Source organism: Alexandromys fortis, unplaced genomic scaffold (assembly GCF_014885135.2).
Source record: "Alexandromys fortis isolate MF-2015 unplaced genomic scaffold, M_Fortis_MF-2015_v1.1 scaffold_223, whole genome shotgun sequence".
In the NCBI taxonomy this organism is placed as follows: domain Eukaryota; kingdom Metazoa; phylum Chordata; class Mammalia; order Rodentia; family Cricetidae; genus Alexandromys; species Alexandromys fortis.
Window position 1 is genome coordinate 1,045,788 of NW_026068095.1, and position 14,450 is coordinate 1,060,237.

Genomic DNA, 14,450 nt, shown 5'->3' on the forward strand with positions numbered 1-14,450 from the left:
GTGATACACGCCTTTGAAACTATACCAGATGTTTTCTCTGTCCAAAATAATACGTTCTTATTTCTGTATATGCATTCTTTTGGTTGACTGGTGGCAGATTAACTAACAGCACCCTTGTAGTGTGTCTGTTATTCCCTCCCTCTCCATTTCTCTCCAAACCAGAGCCTCTGACTGCCTGGTAAAACTTGAGAGCCACGGGGACTAGTGCTCTTCTGAAGCTCAGCTGTGTGTTCGGGAAATACATGGGCGTTACTGCCATCTCAGGTTTCCTGCATTCCCAGGTGAACAGCATAGAATGTAGGGAGCAGAGTAGTATCAGTGAGACCGTCCATGATGACTCTTAAAATACCGAGAGTTTTAAGTATGGTTTTTCACAGGGAAAAGTTTAACAAAATGCTGATATGGGTTTTATAATACACAAACATTGATTGCTTAGGACTGCGAGCCTTGTGGCAAGGTCAGATAGTTTGCTGCTTTTAGTTTGTATCTGGCAGCCCTTTTGGAATAAAATGTACATAAATATGCTGTGTATGCCTTTCTCTTGATGTAGATATTGTTTGCAAGAGAATCTTTGAAAGGAAAGGGGACAGTTTAGATATTTTGAAACTTAGTTGCTGATGAGGCTACAGACAGCATCGGAAGGTTCAGGGTAGCTCAGCGTCTCATCTGTTGTTAATCAATGAAATGAAACTGGAGTTGCTAGAACACACCAGTGACTGAGAGGTCGGTGGGTGGAAAACACTCAGTGAAGGCGGGAGTCAGCCAGCAGAGTGGATGCCGTCACAGATAAAGAGCAAGCAGGGAAATGTACTCTTTGACAGATGGAGGAGTTTCTGGAAGTTTGGAACATTTCAAGCCAGACTGAGCACTAAATGATGTTCCAGTTTCATTGAAAACTATTAAATATTTCAAAGTTTGGCTATTAGTGTTTGTACTAGTTGAAATATTAGTTGAAAATACCCAGCAAAAGTATGTTTATTCAGCAACAAAGTCTTACTATGTAGCCTTGGTTGGATGGAACTTGCTGTGTAGACCTAGCTGGCCTGAACTCAGCCGCCTGCTTCTGCCCCTGTGCTGGCATGTATTAAAGGTGTGCACCACCTCGCAGGGCTTCTCTGGTTTTATAGAGCATTTTACCATGTATTGTTGGTTTGGCATTTTTTTAATTTATTTATTTATTTATTATGTATACAATGTTCTGTCTGTGTGTATGCCTGCAGGCCAGAAGAGGGCACCAGACCCTGTTACAGATGGTTGTGAGCCACCATGTGGTTGCTGGGAATTGAACTCAGGACCTTTGGAANATTTATTTATTATGTATACAACTTTCTGCCTCCATTTATACTCACACGCCAGAGGAGGGTGCCAGATCTCTTTACAGATGGTTTGGAGCCACCATGTGGTTGCTGGGAATTGAACTCAGGACCTCTGGAAAAGCAGCCAGTGCTCTTAACCACTGAGCCATCTCTCCAGCCCCCAGCTTTTTGTTGTTGTTGTTGTTGTTAGTCTTGAGATATACCCACATCCGCATCTCGTGATCCTCCTGCCTCCACTTCATATCCTACCCACATGTGCTGCCCCAGCCTGCGTGTGGCACTCAGTCTTCTTGCCCAGCCTCTGGAGTGTTGGAATTATGGGTGGTGTAGCTGTGCCCGGCTCTCTTTCCCCACTGAGTAGATGCAGAAGGGCAGCTTTGCTGTAGTGCCGTGGTAGCGTTTGTGCTTCACATGTAAGGTCCCCGGTTGACTCTCATCATCCCCTTGTTTCTAGAAGGAATGGTGGAGAGGGATAGGCCCATGTACTCGCAGCCTCTCTTCTCCCCTCTCCTCCTCCTCATCTCCCCCTCCCCTTCTCCTCATAGAAGTCAAGCATAGGGCAAATTCTGAACCACTCAGCTGTGTCCCTAACTCATTTCTGCCCTGTGATGAGTGACAGGATAACTGCACAGCAGATAAAACTCACAGATGAATCACAGACTTCCGCTCTTTCACATGCAGGGAGTGGCTCAGTGGCCTGAGTCTTCAATCTCTCACCATTGCCTAAGGCTCACACCTACAAGTGCTTCCAGAATCTTTTAGAATTTTCTTAAGTCTAGATTGGGAATCAAGAGTGCTTTCTCTGTCTCTATCTCTTTTTGGGACAGGCCTTTCTATGTAGTGCTGGTGGTCCTGGAATATCTAGACCAGGGTGGCCTCGGGCTCACAGAGATGGTCCTGCCTCTGCCTCCCTAGTGCTGGGATTAAAGGCATGCGCCACTACTGCCGGCTGTATATTGAGTCTTTATGTATTTTAAATGGGTCTAGAGTGATTTAATAGCTTTGTTAATAAATGTTAAGTTTCTGTTTTACAGAATTACTGCACTTCCCAAGGAAAGCATAATTAATAGAAATAACTTTTTTCTTGTTATAGAGTTGCTATTTGTGCTACTATTATTAATTCTATTATCTAGTATGATGTGTCTTCACTTTGAAAATGAAATAACATTTTCAGTCATTCCACACCAAAACTTGTAGCATCTGGTAAAAGATTAAAATAAATATATTTCAATAAAAGCACTCCAGTTATTCAGAATTGGTTATTATTTGTCAGAAACAAAACAAAAAACAAAAAAAAATTGAAGTGACTGAGAGTCACAGAAAATAGAAAAAACATTTACATATACAATGGAATTATTTAGCTTTACAAAGCAAAGGGCTGGGGGTTACAGCTCAGCCCAACATAGTTGTTGCTCTGGGATCAATCTCAGGATTGGGGAAAGAAAAATCATGCTATTTTCTGTACCATGAACCAGTAAAGAAGTTCGCCGAGTGATGAGCCAGGTGCAGAGGAGCAGTGCCGCACCAGCTGCGCTCACGTACTGAGTCTGGGACAGAGAGGGTTGAAGTCAGGCGTGGTGGCCTGTGCTCGTGGTTGTGTCTCTTGGGAAGTGGAAGCAGAAGCGTGAGGAGTTTAGGTGATCAATCCTTGGCTTATATCAGACCCTGCTTAAAAACACAAACAAACAAAGCAAAAAGGAAACAGTTGAATGGGTGCTGATTAAATGATCTGAGCTATTGAGTAGGTTTCTAGAGGTTACAACTTGGTGAGTATAGTGAATAATATACTTGAAATCTGCTAAGAGAATAGGATGTGTTATTTTATAGCCACAAAAAAAGATAGATATGAACTATGGTAACATTTTAAAATTTGTATCAAATGATTACTTATAAAAATATAAGTTTTACTTGCCAGTTATACTTAAGCAAATTAGACAAAAAAAGAATCACTATTGCCTACTAGTTGCCATGGATTTGCCTGGTGTTTTCTGAATCTTAGTTTGCATGAAATTATTTAAATTAGATTGTCTTTCCGCATTTGTTATCTGCTGGTGTGTTTGTCACTTCCTAGCTACCAGTGACTAAGACACAAGGCCCGAGAGCATGCCTTTTGATAAAGTCGTTACTTGTTTCCTCGTGCTGACTTTCTCACGAGCCTGGAAGACAACAGTGACATCATCTACTTTCGCCCCACTTTTGCCGGTTATGTGCTCTGGAGAGATGCCAGGTCTAGGTATATTTAGCTTTTTTGCTATGAGCCTTCAGAATTTGTTGGGCACATTTGTGGTTGTGCTGTGGACCTGACTCTAGGGAAGGGGCCACTGAGAGAGCAAAGGCTTGTCCCTGTCCTTGAGAGTTTCCTGGCTAATTTGGGGAAACATTTAAATAGAATGAAACAAAGGGAAGCACGTGATTATGTGCTGTGTGATATGGTGATAAGAGACAGTTCAGTGTGAAGTCTGTAGAAATAGGGGAAGATAGGGCTCAGTGGTTAAGAGCACTGGCTGCTCTTCCATAGGACCTGGGTTTAATTTCCAGCACATGGCAGCTTACAACTGTCTGCAACTCCAGTTCCAAGGGATTCAGTACCCTCACACAAACTTAAACACAGGCAAAACACCAATAAAATAAAAAATAAATCTTTAAAAAAAATGAAACTAGGAGAAGATTTAGTTACAGCAATGGAATTTTGTTGAACTTTGAAAACTGAGTAATATTTGAGTGCGGAAGTTCCTTCCGATTCAGTGGGGGGAAGTGCAGTGTGGTAGCTCATTGGTAAAAACTCCTGCTACACAAACCTGGTGACCTGAATTCAATTTCCAGAACCCACATAAAAGTAGAAGGGAGAGATAACCCCAAGGAGTTGTTCTTTGGCCTCCATATGTGTGCCGTGACACACTCCCCTTCTGCAAATAACACATTATTTAAAGCCTGGAGATACAGCTCAGGCTAGCACAGTGCTTGCCTAGTGTTCCTGAAGCTCTGGATTTAATCCTCAGCACCACAAAACGTGGGTGTGGTGGCACAAACCTGTAGAAGGCTGACACAGAAGAATTGTGAGGTCAAGGCCACTTTAGGCTAACTGGGAGGTTTAGAAACAAAACATTCAGATTACTATGGCACTAACAGCAGCCCCCTCATCCTCCTTGGGGTGTGATTGTAACCACTGTCCTAAAGGTTTTGTAAGGTGTTGTGCCCTTGATTCCCTGAGCCATAAAGATAGAGACTCTCCTGGGCCACTTAGGATGCCTGAGAAAATTGGCTTGCTGTGTCTTTGTAAAAGTTCCCTGGGTAAAGACATGAGTCTACAGTGTTGCTTTTGGCTGACCAAAATGGCAGTCACTAGATGTACCTTTTTCCCTTTAGTACCGGAAAATTATTTTCTTGTTCTGTGCCTTTTTTCTCATCTGAGAGTCTCTGGGGCATTGTCATCTACAAATAGGAAACAGGTTTTGTGCCCCCACCCATGCCAGCTTAACTTTTGTCTTTGAATGGAATCAGGAAATCCTTTTTGAATACTAAAAATATACAAAACTTGTGTCCATCAACAGTTATTCATTGTAACAAAAAAGGATTCAATAAACATTTGCAGATTTCTAATTATATGCTAGGCACTTTGTTAAATGGTGAAGTGATTATAAGAATGTTATTCACAATGGATTATAGATCACAACACACACACACACACACAAATTCAGTTACCAGGTTAGTCATTACTCTGCCCGATAGCCAGTATAAGTTTTATAGTTTCTAAGAATGTATGAAATGAAGCATTGACTTGACAGAGCCCATCCAAATATAAAAGCAGTTTTCTATGTTAGGCATATGTAAGATGATGATAGAGGCAGTAGCCTAAATATTAGATTGGGATTAGGTTGTTTGCCACATATTTTAGATTTTATGAATAGTTAGGGAATAACATCAAAACACTATTTTGTAATTTTTATCTGGCAGCAGAGTAGAAATAGATTACAAAAAAGGAGAGATGAATTTGAGGGAGTTCTGAGTTTATTCAAGTATGAGGTGTATGCGGTTTTAAACTTTGTAGTGTGGTAGAGCGGAAGAGAGAGACATTCTGTAGAATTACCGTTGGTATCCTCAGGTGACTTGGGAGTGGAGCAAGCACTAACTGGATACTGAAGTCAGGAGGGAGATTTGGCTTTGAACTTATATTTAGGTAGCCATATATCCTTTCATTGAAGTGACCAAAGGAGGTTGAAATGTAAGCTTGGAGGTTAGGGCATTAAGTCTAAAAGTTCAAGCTAAGAACTCTGCATTCCAGGTAACAAATGAACATATGATTCCCCTTCCGTGCTGTTGGAAGCAGAGTCCCCCGAAATCCTTCCTCCCAGGAAGTCTTTGATACTGTGGACTCCGCTGTTGTCTTCTCATCCTAATTGTACTGGAGGATCGGACGGAGTTTTTCCCTGTGAACTTGGTTCTATTTACAGAACTTGTTGATTTTTTACAGTGAGATGATGGATTTGGGTTGTCTTATTTTTGATTATTTTTGTTGCATTATTAAAAACTTTAAAGATTTATTTTATGTGTATGGGTGTTTTGCCTTCACATAGATCTATATTCCTGGTACCCTCAGGGGCCAGAAGACGGTGTCACATTCCTTTGAAGCTGGAGTTAATGATGGTTGTGAACAGCCAGGTGGGTGCTGGGGGTTGAACCTGGCTCCTCTCCAGCCCGTGCCGTGCTCTTTTCAAAGGTCTTTGCTTATTTGAGGCATTTGTTAGAAACCCTGGAGGTGTGTATTTAAGAGAAGTTGTTTCTAGGTCCACCTGTGCATTGACTGACAGGCCAATGTTCAGTAAACTAGCTGCCACTCTGCATTTTCTGGGAACTGAAATCACACTCTCAATATGACCAGAGTATATTATATGCACGTGTATAGATAGCATATGCATCCCATTCTTTTATAAGATGAATAAATGCTAAGCCCAACAAGAGCAAACCCAGACTAGTAACATCTCTAGAGGTGACGAGTGCTTCAGTTTCCTCCTACATCCTAAAATAATCAAACAGGGATTCTGCTCATGTCATGGAAAGGTCTGCCTATGGGATCATCAGGCTAGAAAACTGTCTTAAAATGAGAAAATATGAAGTATATGAAAATTATTTAAAATTCAAGTTAAATTTGCATATTATATATATATTATATTGGAAAATGTTTTCTAGAAAGTAAATTTTCTTATATGCCATTTCTGCACGTAGACTTCATTCAGAATGTGGAGTGGGTGGTTCTTTTTAGTTCTGCCTCCCATGTTAGGCAACTCTATCAGTTAAAGCTCCGGTGACTACTTGTCTGTTTGGATGAAAGCGCTCTTTCTCCCTATAGAGAATTAGCCTTAAAGTAGTTGACATCGTATTTAGTTTGGTTAAAGGGATATGGCTCGATTTTTAGAATTCGAGACTTAGAAAAATTGTGAAGCTAGATATGGTTATATATTCATAGTTATAATCTCAGGACTTGGGATGCAAATGCAAATTTTAGGTCAGAATGGTCCCTATGGTGAATTTTAGAACTATATTATTACCCAGTATGATCCTGTCTCAAAAATAAAATAAAAACTAATTAATTAAAAATGAAATGTTACTGAGTTATAGTGAAGTGTTAGTTTTGTTAATTATGTAATTTTTTTTTACTTTTAGACCATAACTTTTTTAGCTGATTACAAATGAGCCAAGAAAGAGAAGTAATTGGAATTGCTTAGTGGAATTCTTTTGCATCTTATTTTATTTTGCATGGCATATTTCCTCCCACCATAATGTAATGGTGCCTCACAGTGATTTTTTTTTTTAGCAGAAAATAATACCTTTGATTGGTGTTATAAAGGAGGTGCCCTCAGAGAAGAACTTTCTCTTGGCTGAATGAGAACACAGTGGCATATAAGTGATACACGCCTTTGAAACTATACCAGATGTTTTCTCTGTCCAAAATAATACGTTCTTATTTCTGTATATGCATTCTTTTGGTTGACTGGTGGCAGATTAACTAACAGCACCCTTGTAGTGTGTCTGTTATTCCCTCCCTCTCCATTTCTCTCCAAACCAGAGCCTCTGACTGCCTGGTAAAACTTGAGAGCCACGGGGACTAGTGCTCTTCTGAAGCTCAGCTGTGTGTTCGGGAAATACATGGGCGTTACTGCCATCTCAGGTTTCCTGCATTCCCAGGTGAACAGCATAGAATGTAGGGAGCAGAGTAGTATCAGTGAGACCGTCCATGATGACTCTTAAAATACCGAGAGTTTTAAGTATGGTTTTTCACAGGGAAAAGTTTAACAAAATGCTGATATGGGTTTTATAATACACAAACATTGATTGCTTAGGACTGCGAGCCTTGTGGCAAGGTCAGATAGTTTGCTGCTTTTAGTTTGTATCTGGCAGCCCTTTTGGAATAAAATGTACATAAATATGCTGTGTATGCCTTTCTCTTGATGTAGATATTGTTTGCAAGAGAATCTTTGAAAGGAAAGGGGACAGTTTAGATATTTTGAAACTTAGTTGCTGATGAGGCTACAGACAGCATCGGAAGGTTCAGGGTAGCTCAGCGTCTCATCTGTTGTTAATCAATGAAATGAAACTGGAGTTGCTAGAACACACCAGTGACTGAGAGGTCGGTGGGTGGAAAACACTCAGTGAAGGCGGGAGTCAGCCAGCAGAGTGGATGCCGTCACAGATAAAGAGCAAGCAGGGAAATGTACTCTTTGACAGATGGAGGAGTTTCTGGAAGTTTGGAACATTTCAAGCCAGACTGAGCACTAAATGATGTTCCAGTTTCATTGAAAACTATTAAATATTTCAAAGTTTGGCTATTAGTGTTTGTACTAGTTGAAATATTAGTTGAAAATACCCAGCAAAAGTATGTTTATTCAGCAACAAAGTCTTACTATGTAGCCTTGGTTGGATGGAACTTGCTGTGTAGACCTAGCTGGCCTGAACTCAGCCGCCTGCTTCTGCCCCTGTGCTGGCATGTATTAAAGGTGTGCACCACCTCGCAGGGCTTCTCTGGTTTTATAGAGCATTTTACCATGTATTGTTGGTTTGGCATTTTTTTAATTTATTTATTTATTTATTATGTATACAATGTTCTGTCTGTGTGTATGCCTGCAGGCCAGAAGAGGGCACCAGACCCTGTTACAGATGGTTGTGAGCCACCATGTGGTTGCTGGGAATTGAACTCAGGACCTTTGGAAGAGCAGGCAATGCTCTTAACCTCTGAGCCACTTCTCCAGCCCCTGGTTTGGCATTTTTGTTTTGAGGTTGAATAGTGGTTTCTGTCATTTAATTTTAATTCCTTGCCATGGAATTTTTTAGAACCAACCATACTTTTGAGGTGCATTGAAGTTAAAGTGACTTAGGGTCCCTGTACTAATTAATGGTACAGCTGGACTGTAGACAGCTAGGCTGACTGACTTAATATGATTGAAAGTTGTTTTTGGAGGATGCAGAAGTGTGTCCCTCTGAAAGACAGCTTTTGCTTAACTGTCAGCTTGTGAATCTGATCATGAACAAACCATGGTGTCTTGACGTTTTAGCTAGTTACTTGTGAACTTTATTATGGATTCCATGTGAGTTGTTGTACATGACTATCCCCTAAGCCATGTTGCCACTATCTTCAGAAGTTTATTGGGTCACTTTGCCAAAGATCATCTTAGCTGGGCTTGTTGATGGTTGACATTCCCTTGTAGAAGTAGTGGGTAGACAGGGTCATGGGACCTTCTTTTGAGTATCCCTCTACCCCTTACAAGCAGTTCACACAATTCTGTTTTAATTGCTTATGGCTTCTGGGTCCTAGGAAGGGCTAGAGTATATAGTTTGAGAACTAGGGGAAGGGATATGAAGGGAGTATTCCATCATACAAACCTTCCAGTGTGGCTGCCTTAGGGTCCATAACTCCTCACCCATTGCTTTGTAAGAAAGCCTAATAACAGACATGGTTTACATCTCCCCCAGCATTTGTATTTAGTAAGTCTCTTATCTCTGGTCATATTAGATATACTTCTCTTTCTTCTCTCTTACTGAAACTTCTGCGACACATATACACACACACAGAGACACACCCTTACACCCCCTCTTTGGGGAAAATAAGACTTTTCATCAGTTTGGAGAAGGGCTATACCCACTGTTGGACTCGCTCTGAGAACCAGCCAATGAGAGTTGTAAGCTTGGAACACCATAGGTAACAGTAAGGCTGTCCCTGCACACAAGTTAGAGGATTTACGAAGTAAACTCATCCCATAGCTCAGCTAATTACCACAGAATGTAATTCTGAGCCTCTGTGTTCTTGTATGCAAATAGGAATAGTGATGACATTTATTTCATAGCATATGATAAAGATTAAGACAATACCTGTAGAGCCAGGCATGTAGGCCACACCTGTAATCTCAGTACTGCTTGTCATAGTTTTTGTTCTGTATATTCTGTTGTTATTTTTCAGTCTGATTATTTACAAATTTAAAGTGTAAGTCAAGAGGTGTTTTTTGGATTTTCATTCTCTAAAAATATTTTACTGGAATGTGGTTTTGTTGTCTTAAATGACTGAAGTAGGACGCTTAAGAGAAATCCTACACTAGCTCAGAATTGAGAATAATAGATGGTTGTTTGTTTAGGGGTAGACTCACAAATCAGAATCCTCTTCTGGACCAGAGAACAGCAACCGAATTCTGCAGCCAGAAAAGAGGCCAGCTTTACATCGGCATATATAGTGTAAGAGGCTACTCCCCAGTGGCCGGGTAACTTAGAGGCTACTGGCTGTAGGATTTCCTATAGCAAATGACAGACTTCCTATGAACTGTCTTGGAGCCAGAGATTACTCCAAAACAATTCTTAGGTTAAACAACAACACATAGATATTAAAATTTTATCATACAATTAATTATAATCAAAATAGTGCCTGCCTGTCAGTTGGCATAAACTGAAGAAAGAAAAGTGACAGCCTTTACTGTGCTGCTGTAGACCCACCCGCAGGGCCCCGCCTTACAGCAACTGTATTCTGTAACCAGAAATCCATCTAAACAGTGGACAGCACGGCCCATGCTGCCTGCCTCGGAGACCATTCGCAGCTACACTTAGGTGGAGGAAGTCTAGTTGATCGCAGTCGGCACTTCCAGCCTAGCGTTTACTTGTATAGAATGCCACCATCGGCTAAAGATTTTAGAGGGATTTCCATGCTTAAATCAGTTTGGAAAAACTTATTTGTCTTAAGTAAATTAAGCCATTTTCTTTGGAGGTAATATGTTTAGGGTCCTTACTGTGCTATAGGAGCTGTGACTCTCTCAGGGAGATATGTGCAGTGTTTTACTTTCTGGACAAGTCCTGTCTGTCAGCTTCTTTCAGGACGCCAGTGCTCTGACATACCCTTGGGAAATGTAACCTTAGATCCTAAGGCTTAGAGGCTCTGCCTTCTCACTGTGTGTCTTAGGCGGATCCTAAGGAGGTGCCAGGGTCGAGGAGTAATAACCACGGATACCTGCTTGAGTGCTTGCTGTGTGCCACACGCAATACTGCAAATGAGCTAAGTTAATACTTTTAGATGAGGAAACTCGGAGTTGGATTCAGTAACCTTAACCACATCAGACATCTAGAATGTGCTGGACCCGGAGTGAACCTGAGTTTAGGGGCTCGTATTCTTGCTTTCCCTGCTGTGTGTGTGTATGGTGCAGGGCAGATCTGAGGGCCTTGTTCATTTTACAGAGTAATTTGAATTTCTGCAGCCAATCTGATCTGATCTACCAGTTTAGTTTAAGACCTTTCAATTTCTCATGTGTAAGAATAGCTTTAAAATTACAGTACTTAGACTGGAGATAGGAATGTTGACTTATTTTTGTTATGGCTTAATTGCTTTGCAAATTCTGTTGTCTCTCACTGGTCCTGGACCCTGGGTTGCACATAAGTAGAAACAGGGTCCAGCTGGATTATGCTTGAGTTGAGCAAGTATTTCCCATAATTCTAATCTTCAAGGTTCCTGAGTTGAGATATTAAGAAGTAAGGGTTTGGGTAGTAAGGAATTTATCAGAAACAGTTTGATTCCTGTGTTTTAATTTGGATAGGAGTGTTTACTTAAATTGGAAACCCCTGTGAAGACCTTGTTCACATTTGCCCCCTTCAGAGGAGTCCACGGATTTTTCTCTTTTGAACTGTGGCCAGACTCTGACACTTCATGAAGACCATAGGGCAATTCATTAGAAATAGACACCTGGGACCACAGGACGGGCACTGATGAGGTGGCTTAGTGGGGTAAGGCTTTGCTGGCAAACCTGATCACCTGAGTCCCATTCCTGGAGCTCACGTGGCAGAAAAAGAGAACTGACCCCAGCAAGCTGTCCTCTGGCCTTCGTACCATCCCCCTAAACACACACTGACACATACACACACACTCACACACACATACACTGACACACACACTCACTAAATAAATATGTTTTTTTTTTTTAAAAAAAAAAACCTGGTGGGGGGATGGGGGACAACCCCAAGTTCTAAATCTGAACCCAGGACTCTTGCCACGGGAATTCATATACTATAGATGATCTAGGCTCTGTAAACATTTGTTCGTAGTGCTTAGGAAAATGAACAGTAGTAATGATGGAGCCTTGACTGCCTGCAGAACTGTAATGACTTGTTATAAAGATAAGTTTTAAGGTTAAGAAAACTGTCCAGGCAGGGTGACCCAGGTTGGAGGAGAGGAGCTCAGGGCCATCCGCAGCCACATCCTGACTGACTGAAGCAAACAGGCTTACTCACAACCTTGTCTGTTTTGTTTGTTTTTTGAGATGGGGTTTCTCTGTGTAGCCTGGGATGATCTGGAACTCACTCTATAGACCATTCTGGTCTCAAACTCAACAGAGATCCGCCTGCCTCTCCCTTCCCCGAGTGCTGGATTAAAGGCGGGTGCCACCACTGCCTGGCTCATGACCTTGTCTTATCCACCACCACTACTACCCAGAATCCTGGAAGAATTTACAGCATTATTTTTATACTCTAAACAAGTAACACTCAATTTATCACTTTTTAAAATACCTATTTGTTTGCTATTGTGAACTTAAAATCCTTAATGTCCCATAGATAACATTTTTATGGAGAGAGAAAGGGGATCACATGTCATAGAGTATGTGAGGATTAAGAGACTGTCTAAGGAAGGCAGTGATTATTATCTTCAGGGCCCTTGGAACTTGCCAGTCCATACTACAGCCTTATAAGCTGGAGTCAGCGCTGGATTCTACACCAGTTTTAGCATCAGCAGCTGTGGGAAAAATGTGCATAGGCAGTGTTACCTGCTTGGGTCTGTTTTAAATGGTTTTAGTCAAGTAGTTCCAGAAGGCTGGTTTATTTTACATTGTACATGGCATAATCATACAATGTTTATTCTTAGGTGGGTTTGCTGAGTTCTCTCGTTGTTTCCCTGGCCTCTGTGAAGGAAAATCCACTCTAGTCCCTACCTGCATATCTCAGCCTTGCTTACCTGTTGCCAACATTGGGCCAACTCGAATTCTTCCCAATCTCTATCTTGGCTGCCAACGAGATGTCCTCAACAAGGTGGGTGCTTCCAAACGCCTTTCTGTATGTGTCTGTTGGTAGCAGCTGGAGAAGCAGCGGTGGACATTCTGTGATCCCAGAGAGGAGGAGCACCGTTAGTGTGCCGGACGAGCTCCCTCCCACAGGGGTCGCATTATCTTTCCAGTATTGCTTTGGTATTACTTATTGCCATAGGACACCCAAACTGTTGCTGTTTGTTTTCCTCATAGGTCCAAGAAACTTGAAATAAGATTCCTTCCTTCCTTCCTTCCTTCCTTCCTTCCTTCCTTCCTTCCTTCCTTCCTTTCTTTCTTTCATTCATTCATTCATACCATTAGCTTTGTCTTCTTGGGCTGGTAGTTTTTGTATTACTGTAATTGGGTGTCCTACAATGCATCAGGTCAGGCCTAGATTGAGGAAGGTCCTCATGGCGACAGCTGGCAGCAGAATGGGGAGAGATGATCAAGAACGCCAAGGACAGAGACTCAGAAGTGTGCTCTGTCAGTTCTGCTGTGTTTGAAGCTGGCTGGAACAATTTGCAGAGAGGATTATGGATTCTTGCTGGAAAGCTGTGGATAGCACTGAGTAGGCATAACCTGCTATAGAAACGCAGATTGGATGGAGGCTTCTGTGCTAACGCACAGACACAACAGTAGACCTGTGATCTGATTCTGCAGCTTACATGCTCAGAAATAAAAGTTCTCTTCCTGTTTGGAAAAGTGAATTTTCTCTAAAAATGTCTTAATTTACGGTGTTACTAATTGAGGAAGCACGTGGCAATCCAAATGCAGCTCTTGGTGATCCTGATGAAGGCAGCGGTTACCCTTAGTGTCTTCTGGAGTGATGGGAACAGTCAGACTGGCTGGAAAGTACATAGTGGTCTTCTTAGCGGATAGAAAACAAATGTTTTAGGAGGAAAAATATTGTCTTTGGGCATCGGTGAGGCATTTTCACTGTTTTTCCAGCAAAGCCCCTGCTTCTGTAGGATTTGCCTCCACAGTGTGTTATTAATATTTTTGCTTTTTACTGAGATCTGCCTACTTGAGATTTGACAGTTTATATATGAACAGAACCCCTCTGGTGGGGTCATAGTGCCTTTGAGCATGTGGCTTACTATTAATCCTGTTTTACAGATTAGTAAACTGTTACAGAAAGCAAAATTAACTTTCTAAAGTTACATGTGTTCCTGTAGCAAAGCTAGAGATGTTTGGCTTATTTAATCCAGGTTAAAAAAAAAATTAAAGCACTAGTTAAGGTTTCTGTTTATTCTTGGTAAACCTTAACCAGTTAGTACAAATAGTTACAGAACATTGTATTATTTATTTTTGACAATGACACATTGAGTTTTCTCTGTTCCGTTTTCACCCTAACAACTGGGTGAGGACTCACGGGGTGAAGGCAGTCAGCCCAGAACCTGGATTGAGAATCGGGAAATGCACAGCTTTCTGGTGTCACTTGCTGCATGGACTTGTAGGTGTGCAGTAAACAGAGAATGCAGAGTCTTTGTGGGTGGAGAATGGACTTAGAGGAGTTTATGGGACAATAGTGTCAGCAGAAGTCACTATGGAGGACTGTCATAAGGTGTGGAAGAGAGAGCTGAAGGCGCATTGG

General features: G+C 41.5%; 1 protein-coding gene across 1 annotated transcript in view; it reads left to right on the forward strand.

The window, feature by feature from the left end:
- Dusp16 (dual specificity phosphatase 16) overlaps positions 1-14,450 on the forward strand; it is an 89,795-nt gene that overhangs the window by 51,931 nt on the left and 23,414 nt on the right. The window contains exon 4 of the mRNA XM_050123219.1: positions 12,697-12,860. Coding sequence (XP_049979176.1) covers positions 12,697-12,860 — 164 coding nt within the window. The remainder of the gene's footprint in view (positions 1-12,696; positions 12,861-14,450) is intronic.